General features: G+C 36.4%; 1 protein-coding gene across 2 annotated transcripts in view; it reads left to right on the plus strand.

The window, feature by feature from the left end:
- Window positions 1–26,449, plus strand: part of LOC129722762 (sodium-coupled monocarboxylate transporter 1) — a 207,792-nt gene that overhangs the window by 109,109 nt on the left and 72,234 nt on the right. For both annotated transcript variants that reach the window (XM_055676476.1, XM_055676477.1), the window contains one exon: window positions 18,388–18,535. In XM_055676476.1, coding sequence (XP_055532451.1) covers window positions 18,388–18,535 — 148 coding nt within the window. The remainder of the gene's footprint in view (window positions 1–18,387; window positions 18,536–26,449) is intronic.

Below are 26,449 nucleotides of genomic sequence, written 5' to 3' on the forward strand. Positions count from 1 at the left end.
GATTTTTTTTTATTTCCTGAATGATGCGTGAGTGCGCTCATACGGCCGCACAGTCCGGCTAAGTGATTTCGCACGTGCACGGAAGAGCCTGGGGGAACAAGTGCCTAATGGCTATCCCGAGACTGGTCGGCTGCTGCCAACTTGAAAGCTCAACAGTTAACAGCGGCTGTCTGCAATCACACATAAGAAAATCGTTCTCTTGGGAAGTCTGTTCTTATCACTACGTAACAACTTCCGTCACCGGAAAAAGCCTCTAACACGTCAGCATCAAACAGTGTTGTGGGAGGAAATCAATTTTGTCTTTACGGTGTGGTCCAGCGTTGGCTGACAAATTGGTTGCTTGTGACACGGACGACCGACCGGGGCCAAATGTGTCACACTCATAAAACTATCGGTAGTAAAAGGAAGCTCATTAATTTTCTTTGTTTGCTTGCTGACCGCAAATTATGGGGACGAAGCGAGAAATGTCAGCAGAGCGATGATTTCCTGCTCTATTCCGACACAAATTGAATGATGATGAACGGCGGCGGCTGGTGCTGCTCTGGTTGAGTTAAATTGTAGCTAACATCGGAATGGCCAACACGGTACAGGGACGTAAAACACGACAGTTAATAATTTATGATTGAAAGACATTAAAACTGTTTGTCATAAAAGAAGTCGCACTTCTTATCAGTAGGAGAAGAGATAGGGTGAATAAATGATGCATAGAATTAATAGTAGTGAGAGTGATGGAACAGAGATCGTACCGAATAGTGGGTCTGAAATGTTGAAAGATGGTGTCCGACATGAGAGATGTATGAATAGGCGTACGAAATGGATCCGGTGAATTATTGCTGGTAGTGTATGATAGGCGAGATAGTTGTGATTTATGATACAATTTTTCATTGCTTTGTATCCCGGTATTATAGTGGGAGCAAAGAATGATTTATAATTATGTGATAGTCATGGCCGAAATGAGAAATTCAATTACCCTTATACCAGGAAGCGTTGCTGAGAAAAGTATTACTGTGATTTCCTTATTTCCATACACTTAATCATGTCGTTTGGGTATTCGGTGATAATATATTTTCAAGAAATGAATTGAGTGGCTATCAAGCGTTTATTTTTTATAAAACGATTCTTTGTTGAAATTTTTGACGCTATACGATATTTTCAAAATTTTTGAATGCATCCATGTTTACCGCAAAATATGTTAATATTTTAAAGTTAATAATCTATGTAAGTTAACATATATTGAGTACCTGAGTGAAATAAAAGTAGTACAGCTGGGTAAACTGAAAGCGGCCCGCAAAAAATGACACATTACGAAGGCGTCAAAAGACGAATGTCATTCTTGAATAAAACTCAATAGATTTTCTGATGGTTGTATTCTCATGTATGCTTAATGATAATGTTTTCTTTCCAATTTTAATTCGATTTGTATCTGTTCTGTGGTTCTCGTGGTTCTGTGGTTAGCAATGTCAGACGGCAAGTTCTCTCACACGGTTGTGATGTTGGGTTCGATTCCTGATCAGGTCATGGATCTTTTCGAACTGGAATCTTTTTCGACTAAGCACTGGGGCATATACATCGTTGTACTTATCCTAAAACATGCAAAATGTGCCAAAACAATATCGTTAACGAACTCTCTCAACTAATCTAGTTGATGATTGTTGATAAAGAACGCAAGTTCTCTAACTTTTATCTTAACGTTAGTCTTTAAGGTATCTAGTTTTTTTTCAGCCACATCTCGTACTGCTGCATAAGGATGTCACTTGTAGTAATCCCTCATCCATTGTGGGGTCAGCAGGCCCGGATTTTCTATCCCGGGGCATCTGTAAACGTATACTCTTCACCATATTTCCGTTATGCAATTGAAACTACTCCGACACTCACACCTTATTCATTGGTTAATTCACGATGCCACATTTGTGCATAATCTGTTTCCCTTTTGTCGGCATAAAAGGCACGCATTTTCAAACTTCCGCCCAAAACAATAAAAGAAATGACAGCATCAGTTAGTTCGTGTTCATATCCGAAAAACGTAGAAGTAAACTTGGACCCTATGAACAGATGGCCGCTGCTTCGTAAAACAAGCTTCCACAATTTCCCAGTTTGATGCGATAAGGTCATTTTTTGTTACTAGCTCTACGGCAAACGGTGAAAATTAAACTGTTGGTGAATGCATAAGTGTGTCACGTGTTATGGAACAACATTTTACTATCAGTCCTGGCGTAGCATGGGTGTGTGAGTAAAATTTTCATATGTGTCACCTTCAAATGGGTGATATACGTGAGATTAACTATCAATTAAATGGAGTTCGCGGCGAAACCGTCGAAAATTATATAAATTTGCTCCTAAGAGTATAATCTCAACCAATTTTTCAAAAATGGGTCAATTTAGTGCAATTGAAACCGAGCAACCTGCTGGGGGTGACACCCAGGGGGAAAGGGGTGACACCCAAATTTTCCGCCCTGGGTGTCACCCGGTCACGCTACGCCACTGACTATCAGTAAAGCGATAATTAATTTTAACGCCCAAGGTGTTCATATTACCACCTCCCCATGTTCATTTTACCGACACGTGTCCATTTTATCCCCAAAATAACTGTTTTTAAAACGCTTAAGAAAACTTCGTAAAATACTATAGTTGAGTACTCCTTCTCGTTTTTTGTATAAATCATTAGTGGCTTAGTAAATGTGCGCGATCGACTCATGGTTTTAGTGATAAATTGTGGAGAAAATTGAGAAATGGCTTGGGGTGACCATTTTATCACCCCTTCCACTATCTGATATTTTCAAAACTTCTGACGTACAACGACACAAAACGTTTTTTTTCAACCGTTTTTGATCTGGCTGAAACTTTGTACAGATATTTATGTGAGCTGAATATGTCATTTCTTGCTACAGTCATACCTCGATATGAGGCTACCTCGATATAAGACAACCTCGATATAACATAACTCGATATAACGTTACTTTTACCTCGATATAACGTAACTTTTTTTAATATCTTTAAATTAAAGTACAGTCATACCTCGATATAAAGCAGCTTTATTTTTATTTTCGCTACATTATATCGAGTTACTTTATATCGAAGCAAAATATATATATTTTTTTAATTTATGCAAGAATTTCAATGGTTACTCAAAGATGCGCGAAACCTATTTTCCAAAACCTATCAGTATTTTTAAACCTTCCTTATGCCCATTTAGAAATATTTTCAGAAGCAAAAAAAAAATATTCTTTTCAATTGATACAAGGGGTCACTCAAAGATGCGTGAAAACCTGTTTCCCATTACCTATCAGTATTTTTAATCCATTCTTATGCCCATTTAGGACAATTTTCAACAAGCAAAATTGAATTTTTTAATTGATGCAAGACTGTTGTTGGTTATTTTGTTTGTTTGTTGAAATTTTCTCTAAATGGGCATTGAAAGGTTCAAAAATACTGATAGGTGAAGGGAAATAAGTTTTTGCGTACCTTTGAGTAACCATCAGGAATTTTGCATTAATGAAAAAAAATTTTTTTTTCGTGCTCCGATATAAAGTAACGTAAAAAAAAAAGTTGCCTTATATCGAGATATGGCTGTCTTGGTTTTTTTTTTGAATCACGGCGAATTTGTGAAAAAGGTTTTCGAAAGAAGGGTATTGATGAATAAAAATATTCTTGGGCACAGTTTAAAAATAATTTTGTCGTTCTGAAACAAATAAAAACCATGGAAAAAAGTTTGTTTGCAAACAAAAAAAAAATATTTACTTATCTCAAAATGCAACTTTTTTCCAAAACTTTATTTTTTTTAAAGAAACTTCAAGAAAATGTAGAAAAAAACAACACAAAAATAAAAAAGCTCACATATTTTACAAAAACTACACCCCGTAAGCTAAATAACGATAATTGATTGGAATTGGAGAAACAAAAAATATAGAAAATAATATTTATAGTTTTGTGGTAGTCGTAGTTAAGCTTTTAGTCAATTTTTTTACAAAGTAAATTTCTTTTGAGGGTAAAACTATCTACAACTTTTCTGCAAATAATGATGATAAATATTTCTTGCGCCTGAACGGTTCGTTAGATTGGTAAAATATGTGCTAAAAATGTTGGAGGTAATAATTTTGTTCAAGCATAGCATAGCATAGCATATTTGATCGCCCGTGTGTTGCCCGCGATTGAACAGAATCAGCTGAAATTGCACAAAGAACCGTCAAAATGGTGCCTAGGAGTAGCAAGCCTTTTTCAGTGTACAATTCCTGGTGATCTTTCTTTTCACTGGTCAATAACGAAGCTGGCCACGTCCAATGCAGATCAATAGCGGAAGGGATATCGGGAGTGTTAGTTTAATACTTGTTGCTACTAGAGACCGAGGAATCCTCTGCATCATCCACAAGTATCAAAGGAAGGAATTAGTGTTAGTGGAAAGGAATTGATCTGGATCCGTCGAGGTTGATGGTGCGATCTTTTCTACACAAATTCGCGCACGATATGGTTACTTCTCGGTCTCTGGGCAACCGGCCACCAGGAGACGATATAAATAGAACCGCGCCACGATCTAGTTATTTTCGGCAACCTACCAATCGTTAACAGTCTGTATCACACCAAACTTCGCGTTTAATGCCGTGAACTCAATTCAAATTTACTTAGAAACGAATGGATAGTCACACTGAGCGCAGTCAAAATACCGTCCTCGAAACTGAACTGCCTTCTTAGAGAGCAAACAAGAGCGTGCCGACCACTGGTATGACGAAAAAGCCAAAACACCCGCTTTATTAAAAAAAAAGGAAAAAAGGGAACCGGGAAAAAAAAGGAATAGATTTGGCATCCATGCAGAGTTTTTCTTTGTCGCGATTGAATAATTACAATATTTATCGAACGAACGAAACCTACTCTGAATCGTAACGTGCTAAAAAAGAACCAACGGGCGTACAGTCTCCGAAATAATGATTTGGTGCATCTCGGAAATCACAATACACCTATAATCCTTAGATGAGCAAAGCTCACCAAGGCCGAAGACACGTTTACACCGGAGCATTATGTACGACCGCTTTATTCCCTCTCACCGACGCATACGCGAGAGGACACGGTGCTTCGCCCCGATAATCTTTTGTTTTGTATTTAAGTTAAGATACCTACTGAATATAAAAACTGGCAAAGTTTCATGCACTCATAGCTCAAACTTTTTATAAAAAATGCAATATGCATATCGAACAAGACAGAATTCCAAGTTGATTGATAAAATGCCAAAGCAATCGCAATCAAAATTTAGTAGCTATTCCGACCAACAAGATTTTCACATAATTAATAAAAATTGTCTATGTGTTTCAATATTTGTTCAAAAGCTAGAAAAATTATAAAACAAGAGTATAAAACTGGGCCAAATGTTCGTAACCGTTCGGTGTTGTGAGAGCCAGCGTGTACAATGGTTTAAAGCTCTTACCTATTGGGGCAATCCTGATTATTCAAGCAGAGCTTTAGCAAATGAAACGACTCCACAAAACCACGCTAAAATAAATCTCGACATATTGTAAGCAATGCACCCAGATTGGCATCTACCAAAAAAATAAACAAATAAATAGACCAATTATTTTCAAAACGGCTAATTGACAACGCAGGCAGGGTGTTTAAAGTATCCCTGCCGACGTCAGTGCACTGCTCAACCGAGACGCATGAAACGCAAAAACTAAACATAACACTTACTGCTTGTAGATTTATTTCACTTTTAAAGTTAAAATATTTTTGTTTTGTGTATATATCGAAGAAATATCGATTAACACGTAACAACTTGCACATCCCTACAGACAGACAATGCAGGTGTTACAGCAAAATTTTCCAATTAGAATTATCTTTCTAGCGCTTTCTTATTGAAACAAATTTTTCTAACTGGCGCTAGTTATATGAAACAATAATTGAACGAATAAAAACAGAATACTTAGCTTTACATAGGTTCTTCGACCCTTTTCCTTCCGCCTTCGTTCAACATTTACTATAGCACTTGCCACTGTATGACGTAACACTTTGACATTTTTTTCTTCGTTGAACGTTGGCTTACAAAAAAAAAAACAGAAAAATAAAACACATTTTGCCGGACGATTTTCACATGATATCGTTCTTTTTTCATGCCAACTTCACACAATACAAACTTGAACTATTATGTCAATTTAAACTGCAGACACTTTTTCCACAAATCCAGCAGAATACACTCGAATTACGTGAAAATATGACGGAGTAATTTTTTAACGCGCCTACCAGTTGTAGGTAATAATTTTGTTTAAAAAGATAAAATTTAATTTAAGGAGTGAATGTAGTAATGAAGATAGAAAATTAAACTAACTGGAAATATGATTGTAGAAACTACGAAAAATATAGTTCAGCAGGTGGGACTCGAACCCACAACTTCCAATCTCCAATCTAGAACTATGTCTTTAACGTTCTGCGGTGGTGTAACGGAAACACATCTGACCGGAGATTGGAAGTTGTGGGTTCGAGTCCCACCTGCTGAACTATATTTTTCGTAGTTTCTACAATCATATTTTCAGTTAGTTTCATTTTCTATCTTCATTACTACATTTACTCCTTGAATTAAAATTAAAAATAGCATGACTTTGCTTAGAGTCGAAAAAAGAAAAATAAAAATGTTTGTGACGCAAGTCGATGTTGCTGCTGGTAGAGATGGCAACTCACTGGCACGTTTCTATCTTTCACACTGAGAAGTCATTCCAACATCCACTGAGGGTGTTGAAACAATAGCCAGCTATAAATATTAGGCTCTACTGAGTAAATGTACGAAGTGCGAGAATTGGATAAGCGATAAATACTCGATTCTAGAACTACGTCTTTAACGTTCTGCGGTGGTGTAACGGAAACACATCTGACCGGAGATTGGAAGTTGTGGGTTCGAGTCCCACCTGCTGAACTATATTTTTCGTAGTTTCTACAATCATATTTTCAGTTAGTTTCATTTTCTATCTTCATTACTACATTTACTCCTCAAATTAAAATTAAAAACAGTATGACTTTGCTTAGAGTCGAAAAAAGAAAAGTTAAACAGAAAAAAAAAACAGAAAATATACGCCGTTAGGAATTTTGTTTTACAAATTTGATATTTCTACAAGTTCAGTCAGTGCTAAGCTCACAATGTACAATTACCGTATAAAATAAATCGGATTCTTATAAAGCGAGCTTTCTGAGATACTTATGAAAACTTATTTTTTTTGTCTTGGAGGATAAAATAACTGCCTATGACCTTTTTTTTCTATGACTGTTTCTTTTTTTTTGAGTTTTTTGACCCATTTGTTTCTCATTTCTACATGATCCCATGATTATTAGTGTTTAGATAATATTTTGCAGTTTTTATAAAAAATAAGAAATGGCTTGTTAGGTTAGTTAATCTTATATCTTATAAAAATATTTCAGTTTGAAAAAAGGTTTTTTAGCAGATGTCAAAACGAATAAACATACCGTTTTGGGTCTAAAAATATTTGTAATGATCAACACTCTTTTTGCATAAACCCATTTCACGAATAAGTCGTGATTCAATAAAATTACCAATATGTACATAGTACAAAATGATAAAGTAAGTCCGTAGTAAAATCTGTGCAAAGTTTTTTTTACAAACGGTTACTATGAAACGGGGTGAAACTGATCAATTTTTATAGCAATTTCCAGTTAACTAGCTTCATATACATTTTTCCCGAAATAGTATAATTTTAAAACAAGTACTGGTATGTTCTCCAGTAAACCTCTATGGCTATTGATAAAATTTCTATCGTCTACTTCATGAAATAAATTCGATAAGGTACTATGAGGTAAATTGACGTGAAATTGATCACCATTGAAATCCATACATTCTTTTGGCAATGTGCTTTTTTTCGATACGCTAAAGTTAAATGATGATGTTTGTACTAAAAAATATCATTTACAGCTAGTTTGGAAACGAAAATAACGATATTCCAGGTTAAAATTTGTTTTTTTTGGTTCACGAGCTGCTTGTTGCTAAATTTGTTCTTATTTGATCGTCGTTAGACCGTTTTCAACTCGTTTTGTTACAAAAGCTCAAAAATTAGCTCTGAAATTAAAATCTTTGTGGTTTCCTGCGAATTCATCAGTATCTTTTTAATAATATGAAATGATCATTTTTGAAAATTACATATTTTGAGCTTTTATCAAACTTTATTCACTTATTCACATTTAACGTAATTAACCCTCAAATAAGATAACTTTGAGAAAATTCAATACTTTTTTTTGTTATTCGAAAACTTGATTGACCAAATTTGATTTTGACTGAGTTAGAAGATATTTTCGAAAATATGAAAAATTGCACCGGGCATGTTAGGGTTAACTTTGACAGGTATGTGAATCATGCAAAAGTTGCGTTTAAGGACACGTTAACATTGCCTAGTATTGTAAGAGTAATATCTTTTGATTAGTATTTTTTATCACGAATTTTCAGGTGATCAATTCCACCCCACTGATCAATTTCACCCTATTCCACGGTAATTAAAAAGGTCGCCTACTTTTAGTGGAATTGCACATTTATGAAATTTATGACATTTATAACATTTATGACAATTATGACATTAACGGTATTCATGACATTGACGGTATACATGACATTTATGACACTCATGACATTTATGACATTCATGACATTCATGGCATTCATGATATTTATGACATGCATGACATTCATGACATTCATGACATTTTCGACATTCATGACATTTTAAATATTTATGACATTTATGACATTTATGACCAGGTATGGTATTCAACGCGATTTTTCGGGACTCGTTAGTAATCTACGTAGAAAACTGTATTCTACGTTTTCTACGGTAGAAAACCTCTTGCAACTAGAAAACTCTCAAACACTCGAAAATTCACAATATAAGTCATAAGATGCCATTCGCTGCGCATTTTTTTTTATTCTCGTTTATTTTCCGTCGGTCTTGTTCCGCCACTGTTGTTGTGCCAATCACCGACGCCCAGGGAGGCGACTCCACCCAGGACCCTAACTCACGACCCGTTTATTAACGGACCGGTGCCAACGGCTTTCATCCTCATGCGATGGAAGGCGTGATCCCAGAGATTTTGAATCTAGACCAGTTCCCACGTAACAATATCAGTTTTACGATGTACTTGAAGAAGTTTTGATTGCTTGTTCCTTAAAACTGGGCATAAATTTTATTATTCTCACAAACTGCTACAAATCAGCCGTAAAATCCCCACAAGGTCAAGGAGGCCCATGCTAGAGAAGGTTCTCAAGAATAGTTCCTAAAGTTTGCTTAAAACTCTATATTTTTATCGATATGTACTCATGATGACATTCAGGAGTTGCTCACAACCATGAAAAAACTGTAACAAATTTCGAGAGTTTTATGAATCAGGTTCGCAACTCTTCTTTCTAGCTTATTTCCTTATGAACAGAATTTATTTTTTATTTACATAGATCAATTTATGAAACAAACCCCATCGATCTACCTCTTCTCCAAAATGAATGTCATCGTAGTCGTTTAATAAAATAGGTAGGTAAATCTTCACGTATTTTCAAGTTCATATATGAGAATTTTTAATTGCCTAGTTCAGTTTATACGTGTTATGTTGCAAAAAAGTTTGTAATTTTCAACGCGCCATGATATTACTGGCAAATCAGTAATTTATTTAGAAAATAAAAAAATATATCTGAATTTTCGTTAAGTTCGGGTATGCTGGACTATGAAACATATTACTAAACTTTGTGTTCAGCATGGTCAACATTCACTACTGAATTGCCAGAATTATTGGTAGCATTAAGAATCTCGGCCTTCTATTACCGTTTAATTACAAATGTCTATTATTTTGACATAGTTAATCACAGTCTGTTCGCCATATTTGTCGTTGGTTTTATTTTAATCCCTCATAAGACGGCTTCTAACTAAAACTTCTTGAGCAAGACTAATAAGATTTTTCTAGTATCTCGACAAGTTGGCATCTACTTGTTGCATTCACGGAGATGAATACTTGCGCTTGAATGAAACTTGCTTGAACTTTTCAAGGCAAATAAATTTTATCTGAGATAGACCCCTCTCCCGTTTGACAACTGTTTGTTTACAGTCAAGCACCATTTTTGTGATCATTGCTGTTGAAAAAGTGTTACTTGTAGCGATTTTTAAACAAGAAACAATAAATGGTTTAGAATAAACATCAGGTGTATTTTATAATTAGGGCCTTAAACATGAGCAAAATGAAGAAATGCAACATATTGCATGAAGCAGGGGAATGAATACCATTTCTCTGTCATTCTCAGGTATAAGTCGGACTCGATTATTCGGAATTTTAGATTCGATTATCCGGAATTTAATTTTTTCTGTGTTCGTTTTAATTTTTATTCCGAAATTTTGCCTTTTCTGGCATATTTGTTACCATTTATGTCATTTCCGGCATGTTTGGGACATGTTCGATTTAACTAAAAATAATCAATGTCCAATTTATTTTTTTTTTCGCTTCTCAATATTTTGCCCCTTTTCGCCTCAGAAATAATTTCTGGTTACGCCACGTACAAGTAAAATAAAAAAAATAAAACATACAAGTAAAATAAAAAAAGGTAATACCTATTTATTTTATTTTTGTTAATCGCAAATTTCAATATATTTCTGTGATTCGATAATTCGGAAAACTCGATTATCCGGAATAATAATCGATTCCGACCTATATTGGAATTTCTGCCATCTTATATTTCCTGTCCGTTAGTGAGTGTTGAGTTTCTGCTGTTTTTAACACCAAAAGTTTACTTGATTTAGTATGAGTAAGTTGCTTGAACGAGCTAAAAGTTTTTGTTTATTTTAGATCCTTTTCTTTCACGAATGTTTTCTCTTTCATGAGACAAAATGGGTTTAAGAAAATTTTATGGGCACATTTCCAAGATAGATTCATCTTAAAGATAAGTACCTTAAAATTATCGTAAAACTCTAATGAAGTTTTATGGAAGTTTCTCATAGATATTTTGAAAGGGATATTGAGTGCGTTTCAAAACCGCTCCTTAGGCTAATTACACTTATTGATGAAGGAGTTTTATGGAAGACTCTTAAATAAAGAAGAAATTTAATTAAATTTAAAAATTAAATAGGAAGAAATAAGACCACAAATACTTAAATAAATTTATGATAAAACTCGATAGATTTAGTAATGTTTTGATAAAACTTTTATAAAATATAAATAAAACTAAATCGTCTTTGGATTGTTACTTGGTTTGGGTTGGTTGTGAGTGGATCACGCCACCTCACAACCATAGGTGTCAGCGGTGGGATTTGAACCCAGGCTGCGCTGATTAGGTTGTCATCCAAAAATGCTAATGAAAAATCGCAATATATTGCATAATATACGGCACATGCAAAATCAGCGCAACAGCAAAGTCGCACCTCAGGCCTGATTTCTACAGAACTATGCTATCGCTGTCAAATCTCATATATTTAGAGCGTACCCAACATCTCAATGATTCATGGTTCCCTTGGCATATATAAAAAAGCCCACCAAAAATTCCATGCAACTTTAAATGGTTGCAGGAGGAATTCTTTACACCCTCGGGAAAAATAACTCTAAAATGAGTAAGATTTGACGCCTTTTCGTAAAAAATGGAACAACTTATAAACTGAGTAACTCCATAAATACGCATAATTGAGAAATTATGCGTTTAAAAAACTGAGTGATTGTTACTCACTTTTTGGGTACAGTATTACTCAGTTTTGAGTTGAGTAATCACTCATTTTTTGGGTTCTGAATTGCTACTTAATTTAGTTTACCAATTTATATAAAGTTTCGAAGATAAAATTAAACATACCTGGGTTTGTTGTTTGTACTGACTAGAAAGCCCAGAATATTTTGCAAACGGGAGGTATTACTAATTCGAAAATTTATGAAACACATCTAGAACAAATTCAATTGATGGAGATTAAAAGCAAGGATTTTAACTGTCTAATTCGTTCTCAATTCACACAAAATATTCATCACAATTAAAAATAAATAATATTTTTAAACTTTAATTTCATTTGTTCTTCATTTGTGACATGATATGTATCACATTTAAGACATTTATGACTTTTACGGCTTTTGTTACATTTATGACATTTCTGACGTTTGGAGAATTTGGGGATGTAGCACCAAGGCTTTGCTTTGCTTTGACAGCAATTCTCGCTGAAACCGCCCCACTAGTGACCAGAGATCTTTCAAAATAATTGAAACTAGCGAAAATAATGAGAAAACTTCTTTGGTTAGACCATATTGATGGACGCTTTGGGCACCAAGGGTTCAAAATAAGCAAAGCCTTGGTTCAATCAAAAAACCTTGGTGCTACATCCCGATTGTGAACTGATCCTTCTGACACTGACAGTTTCTCCCGAGCCGAGACTCGATCCTACGACGACTGGCTTGTTAGGCTAGCATCATACCTTGAAACCAACTGGAATTCTTGATCTGTTTATTGATGTACTGGCCGAACCGATAATCCGTCGGGATGCGGTATATTTTTCCAAATCTGTATCATATTTCCAGTTCGCTTATTTTTCGCTTTCCCTACTGCACATACTGTCTGCTTAATGAACTTGAAAATTCTAGGCTGTGTCCCGGTAAAAAATCATTGAAATAGCTGTTTCACTTGCACTCCTTCCGCTTTCAGATTTAGGTAATATTTCTTGCTCCCAAAAACTTCAACATGTCAAATTTGGATTTATTTTCATGATTTCCTCCCGAGTTATGCAGAAATTGGTGTTTGATTTGCATAAGAGTTCTCTATTCCAGACGAGAGAAGGATGTCGTGTCACCATCAAAATATTTCTTGCTCCCAAAATCGTGACATACCAAATCTAGTTCCATTTACTAGATTAGTTCTTGGGTTGCGCAGAAATTTGTGTTTCATTTGTATGAAAGCCCTACCTTCTAGAGAAGGGTTGACAGCTGGTTGACTGGTTTCGTTTGATTGATTAGTTTTTGAGTTATGCAGAAATTTGTGTTTCATTTGTGTGCAACCCCTCCTTCCAGAAGAGGGAGGAACCAGTCCCGGTCCCAAAAACCTCTAAATACAAATTTTGGTTCAGAAGTTTCCTAGTCTATATGGATCAGATAGACAGTACTGCATTTTTATATGTTTAGATTTCTCTTGAATTTTCATGAATTTGCCATTAAACCCTTTACAAACAGTACGTTGTTTTAAAGAGGGATGATATAGCTTTCGCTTGAAGTAGAAAAAATTAGCCGCCATTTTGGATTTTATAAGATAAACTGTTTTAGCAAGTTTTCAACCATCGGTTCTAAGTCTGACGCCATCTTTGAAAAACTGATTAAAAATGCTACAAGATACGTCATAAAATAAGTTGTGCAGCGAGTTTTTTTTTCGAAATTGAGCTTCGAACAATTCAACGCATGACGTATGGTTTTTGACATTTGAAGGGTTTGGAACCAACTCGACCAAATGTTGGCAATACGCTCTCATGATCCAACGAAACTTTGTAGATGTGCAGGCCTTACTAAACGAAGCAACTTCATGGGAGCTTTATAGTCGAAAGGTTACAGAATCCACTTTGAAGAGAGGGTGGTCGTGGGTTCGAATTTGAGTAGAATTCAGTCCGTTCGATGTTAACGGACCTAAAAGTACGGGTTTATTCTCATGCTTACCACTTACCCTGCTTTCACGTTGAATTGTACGAAAGCTCGAAAAAATAAGTCCCTCTTTCAATAAAACCGGCCAAAGCGATATTTAGCTGAAACCTCTCCGGAAAATTGTAATGGGGGATAATATTGGCAGAAAGCAACGAGGTTCGTAGCATTAAGTGTAAAAGAAAGGTTGAGAAAGCAATACCCGCAAACACGGATAATATTTTAAGCAATTGCTAATAATAAAATCATCAATCATTCTCAAATTTATTGATTTAGTGAATAGTTTTAAATGAAAGTTCAGACAAAAAGTTATCAGACTTTTCTCAAAATCTTGTCACTTTTGAAAAATATCGCTTCTCAAAAAAGTCTTCAGCCCTGATCGAAAAAGATAACATTTCAACCAGTTGTTTTGTATTATATTTGACGACCGTGCCAAATAGTTTGATTGAGGGCACTGTTCAACGACCTGTCTGTTATCGTCAACTACAGATGATCAATTGGACACTCATTTGTTTTAAACGTAAGAACCACTCGAGGCTCTTGAAAGTACTTGCCGTTTAGTGAACCACCTCACAAATTAGTTTCCACTATTAACACTTAAGTAGTTTAATGATCTAATTTTGATTGAGGTAAAGTCAATTGAGTAATGTGTTTATCGGAATCACTCAAGCGCAGCTTTGGTTCACATTTCCGGGACGTGACTATTGTTGCAAGCTTCCCCTGTTTTTAACGAAGAAATTATTCTTGTTATAGAAACCTATCAGGTTTTGTCCTCCTTCACATGTCTAAAAGAGCGTAGCATCATCTATTTTCCCCATAACGATATTAAACCGGCTTTAATAAGCAAACCCCAGCCGTCTACAGTTTGCCAGTTCGATAGTTCGTTATCGGAGATCCTGTTTGCGTGTTTCCAATAAAATGAATTTCTCGTTACGCTGTACTTCGCCGCCTCAGGATTCTTCTTTTTTGTCGCAGAGATGTTTGCAGCAAATTGGAAATGAAATATCATTTCAAACTGTCTGCGCTCTGCTCGGAATGCATCTTGGAGAAGGCATAAGATCGCGCCAAATCACCGATGGTCGAGTATCGATCATTTTTTATTTGAATGAAACTTTGCACACGTATTTGGCTCAGCAAACTGAGCATTTTCCACAGATGGAGCGACTTTTTACACCCATGAGTTACATACTAAAAGGGCGTATGCCTTTTGGCATAGGTTTTATTCGAAGCATTGTAGCCCAGAAACCGTTGGTTGTATAGAAAAACTGTCTGAGAATGAGTTGCAGGGAATTAAAATGCATCATAAAAAAAATATACACTGTACAAAAAAAAATTTTCTTGACCAAAAAAATTAAAAATAAATATTAAGTTTCAATTTAAAAAAAAAGAGTTGAATTTTTTTTAAAGAAACTTGACGTTAATACGCAACTTTAAAAAAAAAGTCCAGGATGGAGAAATAAAAAATATTTTTTTTATGGTAGATTAATTTTTTTATAAAAATTCGGATTCAAACATTTTTCAGAATATTTGTATTCTGATGATTTTAAAAGATGCAGAAAATTGTGTTGAATCAAAAAGCTTTTGGTAGTTAACATTCTAAAGGCATCGGTTTTCGAGTTATTTTAAATTAGAGTTCGAAAAATTATTAATATTTATGAAAATACACGTTTTTCTTAAATTGTCCGTGGTTCTCCAGCAAAAACTATACGTTCATTGGAAAGCTTGATCAAAAATATACAGTTCATTCTTTGACAACAAAACGATTGGATAAATAACTCAGGCGCTGTACCTTAGCTTACCTACTCGTATGTTTGTCGTGCAGCACTATCTACTTGTTTACTAATAACAATTGTTTGTAAAGTAAGCTACCTACCTCCTGGGTAACCCATAATATCTGTTTCCGTATATAAATACGATTGCACTTCTCCAGAAGTGTTAGTAACAGTTTGCATTTTGTGAAGATGAATAAAGTGAAAATGGAATACACCAAGCCCAAGTGCTGTAAACCCTTTCCTGATTATCGATGCTCATCAAGCTTACGCAAATTAAACGAAAACGTTATTGCAAAATTAAAAATATTGAACAGTCAAGCTCATTTTAACACGTCTTTATCAATTTGTGATTCGTGTAGTTATTGGAATGATAGTCAAGCCACCATTCATCCCTTCGTTGTTTACTATTCAGAATCTGGAAAACTTAAGAATATCAGCTTCATCATAATATCGGAAGTACTCCATCATGATACTGTTGCGGTTCAGGTATTCATTGCCAAATTAATGAGTTTTTTGAAAACAAAAATACAGTTGAAAAAAGCGAGATTTATGTCTGATGGAGCTGCCTCACAATATAAAAATAGAAAAAACTTTGCAAGTTTTTGCAAGTTCAAAACAAGATATAACGTCGATGCAGAGTGTCATTTTTCGCGACTTCTCATCGTAAAGGCCCATGCGATGCACTTGGTGGCACATTAAAACGAATGGCAAGTAATGCAAGTTTAGCTAAAGAACACGAACATCCCATTACAAGCGCAAAAGAATTGTATGATTGGGCTTATCAGAAAAGTAATGAAAATTCATCAAAAATGTCATTTAGTTGGGTATCATATGAAGAATATGAACAAGGAGTAACAGAATTGAGCAATATTTAAAAAAAATCTATAATAATAGCTGCCACACAAAAGTATTACTCTTTTGTTCCGATTTTAGAAAATAAGATACAAACGAAGCTGTTTTCAAAAGATGACGAATCATTTACTTATGATGTATATAAAATATAAGGTGAAACTAGTTCTGTAAAGTATCTATGTCATAAAAAATATGTTTCTGAGATAATGAAACTCGAAAATAAATATTTGATTCTTATATATATTTATATCACTTAGAACATTTAACTCTTTTCTTGAGAACCGTTCGCCCAATTGTTTTGTTGTCAAAGAATGAATTGTGTATTTTTGATCAAGCATTCCAATGAATTTATGGTTTTTGCTGGAGAACCATGGATAAATTAAGAAAAACGTGTATTTTCCTAAATTTTAATAATTGTTCGAGCTTAAATTAGAAGTAACTCAAAAAACCAATGGTTTTAGAATGTTAACTACCAAGAGCTTTTTGATTTAAAATGACTCTCTGCATCTTTTAAAATCATCAGAATACAAATATTTTGAAAAATGTTTGAATTAGAATTTTCATAAAAAAAATTAATCTACCATAAAAAAAATATTTTTCATTTCTCCATCCTGGACTTTTTTTTAAAAGTTGCGTATTAACGTCAAGTTTCTTAAAAAAAAATAAAAAAAAAATTCAACTTTTTTTTTTGTAAATTGAAATTTAATGTTTATTTTTAATTTTTTTTGGTCAAAAAAATTTTTTTTGTACAGTGTATATTTTTTTTATGATGCATTTTTAATTCCCTGCAACTCATTCTCAGACAGTTTTTCTATACAACCAACGGTTTCTGGGCTACAATGCTTCGAATAAAACCTATGCCAAAAGGCATACACCCTTTTAGAATGTAACTCATGGGTGTAAAAAATCTCTCCACCTGTGAAAAATGCTAAGTTTGCTAAGCCAAATACGTGTGCAAAGTTTCATTCAAATCAAAAATGGTCGATTAAATTTTCGCGTATTTCCAGGCGATTTGAAATGATTTTGCTCATATGGAGGAAATTCACGCTTCTTATGTGGCAACCGAGGAAGGATCTAGACAGGATCCAATCGTAGGTACCGAGCTGCGTGAAAAGTTGTTGGGCTGGAAAAGAATCAGTTTGACGAGTAAAAACACAAATTTCCACCGAACCAACTTGCTGAGCAGACTGATAGACAGCGGAATAAAGCAAAAGTCACATCGGATCAGTGTTCGATGTTTCAAATTCGAGCAAGTAGATAATTTATGTTACCCGGAGAGGGCAGCAGGTTGCAAGGGGTGCTGGAATATTGTATGTCAATGAACTTGAAAGACGGCTAGAATTGCTGCAGTAAAGTTGTTTTCCCCGTTGGCTGTCAGGCTCAGGACAGCCCAAATGTATTTTTCCGATTTTGGCACCATACACGGAAGTGTGAGGAAGGCCGCATATTTGCGTGCATGTCTCGTAAGATGTTTAAAATCAATTTTCGTGGTGTTTTTTTTTTCTAACAGTGAACCACCACGGGTAAGACGGGTAAGCGATCGTGCTGAAAGTTCGCCAGAATATAATATTGAAATTTTCGAAGTACGAAAATATACTACTTTATGGCCAACAGTCGTTGCTTGCCAGTTACTGGAGAATGCTTACCGTGACGTGAAATTCGCCGGTAATCAAATTACCACGCAGCACCCTATTGCGCTGGAAATTGGCTACAGATAACGCAGCAGTACGAAAATGGCTAGACTGGAAAACTACACTTTCCAACCAGTCAGTCCATAAAATCGACGACATTGGACTGTGTTGAAGTATCGGGCGGAAAAAAGGCAAGACCAATAAAAAAGGCTAAAAAATTGCGAATCTAAACCAATTGAAATGTCACCGAAATAGAGGGACTTTATACCAATCCACTCGCACAAAACCATAAGATTTATTTTTGACCAAACATTGAACTGATTTTTTGTTAATGAATAAAGTTAAAATGATTGCTATTTTTTCTGTTTCATTTTTGTTTTTCATAAAACTGAAGGCTCTTAGAATTGCTGGAGCACGTTCAATCATTTAATCTCACCCATTAAAATCTTAAAGCCAGCGTTCAAGTTACAAAATGTCTACTTACCTCTTCTCTAATTTCACTCGTTCAACTTGATTGCGGTTTTCCATTGCAGGTACGGTATTTTCTCCTTCGGGCTGGTATTCGTGGTCGAGCGTCTAGGCGGCATCCTGCAGGCGACACTCACCCTCAACGGACTGATCGGTGGCGTGACACTGGGACTGTTCTCTCTGGGACTATTCTTCCGCAATGCCAACAGTAAGGTAAGCCTAAGCAAGAAACGGGAAACGGGAATTCATACCCCGGCCGAGTCCGAACGGAACAGTTTTCTTGGCGGCAGCATTGCTTTATTGCCACGATGGATAAGGCTAAAGTTTATTACGATTACGTTTTCGGTGCTTGATGAAAATTGCTTAACTTTGTTTTCGCTTCGAAATGAAAAATTCTTTTTCGCTTCTTTCCGTTTATTAGCTCTGACAGAAGCCGAGCTCCGAAATACGAATAATATAATTTCAACGTTACAGACAAAAAAAGATGATGGAATCTGGTTGAATCGTGGCACACATATTCTGCGTCTGTTTTTCGTTGGTTCTTTATTAGCCGTGAGCCACAGGGACGACAACAATGAAAATTGATAACCCTCACAACAACGAGAATGAAAACATTCAGCATCGGAACGGAATACCGCAATTATAAAACATGAATTTTTACGTCACCAATGCACCCCACGAGTCATTATTTATTGCGATTTTTCACTGCCGCCTCACATTACAAGAGAAATATTTCGAGAGACATCGGATTGGTCGATACGTAAGCTGGCTACGCTGTAGTCATGAATGAAGCCGACATCGAGAAAGACAATAGCAGTTGTGTGGCGACGGTGGGCTTTTGTGGTTTATTAATAATACACATAATTACCAGCAGTCAATAAAACCATTCTTGGCAGCTGTTTGCCGAGCATCATTGTCATTGTCAATTAATGCGTTATCAATAGGCCTGGTGGAATCATTTTTCTCAGTGGATATGTCATTCTCATTAGAACAGTGTATTGAATTTCGCAGCCATTATTGGTGTTGTGAAAACGTTAATTATTATTAATGGATAAGCTGGTTTTAATTTATATATTGAAAATCACAAAATTATGCAGTGCCATTTTTTATAAAAGATGTTGGTGTTGAATGTTTGGTTACAAAATTATTCAGTTCAAACGCACAAATCAATTGTAAGTACACGCAAAAGTTCAAGCTTAAATTAACCAAAAAGTCCTCTCAAAAAGCACAGTCATTGCTCTGGCTTTGTACAACAAATGTGTGCAATGAAATGAATACATTGACAGAGATCGATATCAGAATATGTATCATACACACAAAATCGTGATGATTCGGTAGACATCGGTTTCTAGCAAACGATCACTTTTGGGGCGCTCAGAAATCCGCTGGTTATATTTGCGAGTCGGTGTAAATCAGAGGTTCATGCAGCCCCTTTCACCGTCAGCAACCGAAACAACCAATAGCGAGCCTTGTTGCAACAGGATTTACTGACGCTGGTGCCAGTAACGTGAAACCGAATGAATATGAATAAAACCTGCGTCGTCGTTAAATGAAAAATATTTTGAATAAACCCAATGTCTTTTTAAATTTTATAGATTCGATGATGTTACCGAATGACCGGATGCATGATCAGTTCATATTTGCATTAACCTAGTCAGTGCCAAAATCATCAGTATTGATTATTGGTTGCACTGCTTTAACGATAGCAGCATTCTGAAAAATATTACCAATACCAATACAAATCATCATGACGATATTGGCCTAGCACCGATTAGTACGTCATAAGTGTAATGATTGAACAATCACTAAAGTATCAAATGTACCAAATTGACCATGTGCTTATCGAAGGACGATTTTTCTCGGACATCACCAACATACGCACCTACCGAGGTGCGGACATTGACTCGGACCACTACTTAGTGGCGGTTTGTATGCGCTCAAAACTGTTGACTGTCTACCAGTCACGACAGAGCCGATCCCCGCGGCTCAACATCAAGCAGCTACGGGACCCGCAAGCTGCCGAAGTCTACGCACAACAGCTTGAAGCGGCACTACCCACAGCAGAGGAGCTCGGTGCAGCTTCTCTTGAGGATGGCTGGACCATGATCCGCAAGGCCATTAGGGAATCCGCAGCAACGACACTAGGAACAGAGGCGCCGAGTGGCAGAAACGACTGGTATGATGGGGAATGCCAGGCAGCGGTGTTAGAGAAAAACCGGACCTGGGTAAATTACCTGAGGGTAAGGACGAGAGAGAACCTGGTCAAATACAGACGGGGAAGGAACGACATGACCACCATCCTGAGACGTAAAAAGCGCCAGCAAGGGGATCGTGACCATGAAGAGCTAGAAGAGCTGTTCACTGCTAATGAGACGCGAAAGTTCTACGAAAAGGTTAACCAATCCCGTAAAGGCTATGTGCCGCGAGCCGACTTTTGCAAGGATATGGAAGGTAACCTCATCACGAACGACAGCGAGGTGGTCGACAGGTGGAAGCAGCACTTCGATGAACATCTGAATGGCGATGCAACAAACGGAAGCGGAACTGGAACGGACCTGGGAGTGCCAGCAGTAGATGACCGGCTATTAGCCCCCGATCTCCACGAAATACAGCGGGAGATTGGGAGGCTGAAGAACAACAAAGCCACCGGCAAAGACGGCCTGCCGGGCGAGCTCTGCAAATATGGTAAAGTAACGCTCGCTAGAGCACTACACTGGGTCATTTCCAAGATCTGGGAAGAGGAAAATCTGCCGGAAGAGTGGATGGAGGGAGTCGTCTGCCCCATCTATAAGAAGGGCGACAAGCTGGAGTGCTGTAATTACCGTGGCATTACGCTTGTCAACGCTGCATATAAAATACTCTCCCAAATTCTATTCCAACGTATAACACCTTTAACAAGGAGGTTCGTGGGGCAGTACCAGGCGGGTTTCATGGGAGCCCGCGCAACCACGGACCAAATTTTTTCAATCCGACAGATTTTGCAAAAATGTCGTGAGTACAACGTGTCCACGCATCACATTTTCATCGACTTCAAGGCAGCCTATGATACAGTTGATCGAGAACAGCTATGGCAGATCATGCACGAGAACGAGGATATCTTCCCGGATAAACTGACGCGGCTGATCAAGGCTACCATGAACCGTGTGATGTGTTACGTGCGTGTCTCGGGGATGCTCTCGAGTCCCTTCGAGTCATGCCGAGGATTGAGACAAGGTGATGGACTCTCTTGTTTGCTTTTTAACATCGCCCTCGAAGGTGTTATACGAAGAGCGGGCATCGACACGAGTGGTACGATTTTTACGAAACGGGTTCAGCTTAACGGCTTCGCTGATGACTTCGACATAATAGCACGAAACTTTGCGACGGTGGAGGAAACCTACACCAGACTGAAAGCGGAAGCTAAGCGCATTGGACTGCTGATCAATGCGTCGAAAACTAAGTATATGAAGGGAAGAGGCTCCAAGGAGAACAATGTCAGCCTCCCACCCCGGATCACCGTAGACGGCGATGAGCTTGAGGTGGTAGACGAGTTCGTGTACTTAGGATCGCTGGTGACCGCTGACAACAACACCAGCAAGGAGATCCGGAGACGCATTCAAGCGGGAAATCGTGCCTACTTTGCACTTCGTAAGACAATGAGATCCAATCGAGTGCGCCGCCGTACAAAGTTGAAACTATACAAAACACTAGTTAGACCGGTAGTCCTCTATGGGCTAGAGACGACAACACTGCTCTCAGAGGACCTCAACGCCCTTGGAGATTTCGAACGGAAGGTGCTGAAACCATCTACGGTGGAGTACAGACTGAAGACGGAGAATGGCTTAGACGCATGAACCATGAGCTGCACGCGCTGCTAGGAGAGATCTCCATTGCACATCTGATCAAAGTTAACAGATTGCGATGGGCCGGACACGTCGCAAGGATGCCTGACGACAACCCGGTTAAAACGACCCTATTCAGTAACCCCTCCGGCACCAGAAACAGAGGAGCACAGCGTACACGATGGCTTGATCAGATTGAAAGTGACCTACGAGTGATAAGACGCCTGGGAGCATGGCGCCATACAGCCCAGAACCGAGTTGAATGGAGACGACTTCTTGATACAGCACGAGCCACCCCGGCTCTAGCCTGATAGGTAAGGTAAGGTATCAAATGTGTAATGAACAACACCCATTCGTTGTACTGGGTTCAAACTTGTACAAGAGATGAGCAATTCTACAAAAAATGTCCCAATCTTAATAATTTTTTTCAATTGTCATTTTTGATTTGGCTGAAACTTTGCATGGATTTTTTCATGGGCAAAAGATGCCATTTGGAGCTATTGGTTTTTTTGGAACACGACTCATTTTTGAGAAACTATTTACAAATGCTGTTTTGGGAAGGTATTGATGATTACAAATATTTTTAGAGCCAATACGATTTGTTTGATCGGTGTGACGTCTTCGATATAATCTAAACATTTAAAAATGCAGTCCTGTCCGTCGGATCTATATAGGCTCGGAAACTACTGAACCGATCGACGAGAAATTTTGTATACAGTCATACCTCGATATAAGGCAACCTCGATATAACGTAACTCGATGTAACGTAATTTTTACCTCGATATAACGTAACTTTGAAACTGTATTGAAATTGAAAATAAATGATACAGCAACTGTTTTTGGGGTATAATATGCTTCAAAAAAGTGTTTGCAGTAAGTTTTAAAATTAATGAAACTAATGCGAAAATTGTTCTAAATGGGCATAAAGAAGGTTCAAAAATACTAATAGGTGATGGAAAATAGGTTTCCATGCATCCCTTAGTAACAATTCACAGTCTTGCATCAATTAGAAAAATAAATTTCTTTTGTTTGTTGAAATTTTCTCTAAATGGGCATAAGAAAGGTTAAAAAACACTGATAGGTGATGGGAAATAGGTTTTCGCGCATCTTTGAGTAATCTGTGTATCAATTGAAAAATTTTTTTTTTTATTTTGCTTTTCAAAATATTTCTAAATGGGCAAAAGAAAGGTTTGAAAATACTGATAGGTGATGAGAAATGGGTTTTCGCGCAAATTTGAGCAACCATTAACATTCTTGCATAAATTAAAAAAATTTTTTTTTGCTTCCATATAACGTAACTCGATATAACGTAACGAAAATAAAAATAAAGTTGCCTTATATCGAGGTATGACTGTATAAGGGTTTTACGGGCAGGGAAAGGTTACTTAGATAGGTCGAGACCTCTCCCAATTCTGGAAGGAAGGGGTCCCATACTAATGAAACACAAATTTTGCACAGCTCGAGAACCAATCAAGCAAATATAACCAAATTTGGCATGCGAATGATTTTAGGAGTAATAAATATGTCCAAAGTGGTTCAACACCTCTCCCTCATCTGTAAGGGAGGGGTCCCATACAAATAAAACACAAATTTTGCACAACTCGAGAACCAATCGAGCAAATACAACCAAATTTGGTATGTAAAAGATTTTAGGGGTGACAAATATGTCCATAGGGGTTCAACATCTCCCCCTCTTTCGTAAGGGGAGGGTCCCATGCAAATGAAACACAAATATATTCACATCTCGAGAAATAATCAATGGAACCAAATTTGGCATGTACAAGTTTTTAAAGCTTAGAAACATTTCCATGGTTTCCGCCTTCTTCTGGAATGGAGAGGTACCATACAAATGAAACACAAATTTCTCACAACTCGAGAACCAATCAAGTAAATAAAACCAAATATGGCACATTGAGGTTTTTGAGAGCAAGGAAAATGTTCATGGTGCTTCGACACCCCTCCCTCTTCTGTAAGAGAGGGCTGCTATACAAATAAAACACAAAACTCGCACAACTCGAGAAGCAGTCAAGTAAATACAACCAAATTTGGCATGTGAATGTTTTTAGGGACGACAGACATATTCATGGTGGTTCGACATCCTCTGAAGGAGAGGGCTCCCATACAAATGAAACACATATTTCTTCCAACTCTAGAACTAATAAACTAAATGAAACCAAATTCGGTTTGTAGAGGTTTTGGGAGCAAAAAAAGTTTCATTGGTCGTTCAATACCATTCCCTCTTCTCAATGGAAGGGCTCTTATACAAATCGAACATAAATTTCTATTGTGGTTTGGCACTTCTCCGAACTCTAAAAGGGGGGGAAATCTCCCAGACAATTTAAACAGATATTTTAACCAGTGTATCCGGAATACAGCCTAAAATGAACATGACCAAATACTACCCAATATGGGTGTTTTTGATTCAGAATGACGCTCGAAGGCCAAAAATATTCTCCAAATACCATCCTGAAAACCAAGATGGCGACTTTCGGTTTATGCAAAATAGCCAAAAGTAACAAAAAACTACCCAACATGCGAATTTTCGGAATCGTTATGTTGCACTGAAGCCACAAATCGACCACAGACACCATTTTGAATTCTAGTAAGGCGATTTCCGGAATCTGGAAAACAGCCTAAAATGACCAAATAGGTGCCAACCAAGATGGTCATCTCGAATTTCACAAAAAACCCTATAAAAAATGTTCACCAGCCCGAAAAAACATCCTGTGCAAAATTTCAGCTCAATCGGACTTAAAATGGGGTTGCGCAATCTGAAAAATCACCCTCTGGGACGTTTTTTTTTTCAATTGTGGGCGGAGTTGAATTTATCTTTTAAAATTGATCGCTAGTCTCTCAAAATAACCTGTATGATGTTATACACTATAACAAGCATCGAATACACTATGTTTCATTAGAGTGGTTCATTTATTCGACGTAGGGTGGTTCATAATATTGTGAAAAAATGAGGATAAAATGAAAAAAAAATCACTTCGCGCAAAAATAATGTAAAACTTGGTAATGAGATAATTCTTTTTTGAATTTTTAGTTGTTTGAACAATAAAACACATAGAAATACAAAACATAATAATTTTAAGCATTATTCATCATCAAGAATCGATAGATATAAGATTCAACATCGCTTCCAGTTTGAGCGTTGAAGTACCTATATATATATATATATATATATATATATATATATATATATATATATATATATATATATATATATATATATATATATATATATATATATATATATATATATATATATATATATATATATATATATATATATATATATATATATATATATATATATATATATATATATATATATATATATATATATATATATATATATATATATATATATATATATTTGAAAGTGACATCATTAACAATATATTTTAGGTGTTCGCTCTTCCAAGTATTTTCCAACAAAACAAATATCCTCCATGTTCATCACAAACATCCTCCAGCCGAAACAACACTTGGAAAATAAATTCATATGAAATACAAGGACAGAATTCTTGATTGAAACGACATAATTTAAATTGTGGAGCAATTCCACAACAAACGAGCAACTAATTCAATCGACCATTTTTTATTTGGCTGAAACTTTGCATAGACATTTTTATAGGAAAGAGATGCCATTTTGTGCTATTGGTTTAATTTTTTGAAAAACGGCTCATTTTTGAAAAGCTATTGAAAAATGCTATTTTGCAAAGGTATTAATGATTACAAATATTTTTAGAGCCAACATGGTTTGTTTGATCGGTGTGATGTCTTCAGCAAAGTTGTAGACATTAATTTTGTCCTTCCGAAAAAAATATACACTCTAGAAAAATCATTTATTTTTTGGAAAAAGTTAAAATAAAAATTTAAAATCAATTAGACAGGGTCATTTTGAAAAAATCTGATTTTTTATGAAAACTACAAATGATTAGCTAAACAAAAAAGCCGGTCCGATCATGGATAAATCAAGAAAAAAAAGTTGATTTTTTGGATTTTTTTTTTTCAATTTGTTTTTTCAAGGGGCATTTTTTTTATGTGGCTGCCGCAGATGTACCCAATACTTCTCCCGCTGTGGTGCTAATGGTACTGTGGATATGCCTTCACTGTCCATTCAGGCTACATCCAACTTGATTCTCGATCCGTTCATCAATATTCCGAAGTTACTCTGTAGTCACTTCTCCATTGGTTGAAACATCTGTTTCATTTGTGTGGGACCTTTTCAAAGTACGCAAGTGTCTCCAACCATCATAGAAACATTTTTGCTCCCAAAAACCTCGACATTCAAAATTTG

The sequence above is a fragment of the Wyeomyia smithii genome, chromosome 2, assembly GCF_029784165.1.
Source record: "Wyeomyia smithii strain HCP4-BCI-WySm-NY-G18 chromosome 2, ASM2978416v1, whole genome shotgun sequence".
Taxonomy (NCBI): domain Eukaryota; kingdom Metazoa; phylum Arthropoda; class Insecta; order Diptera; family Culicidae; genus Wyeomyia; species Wyeomyia smithii.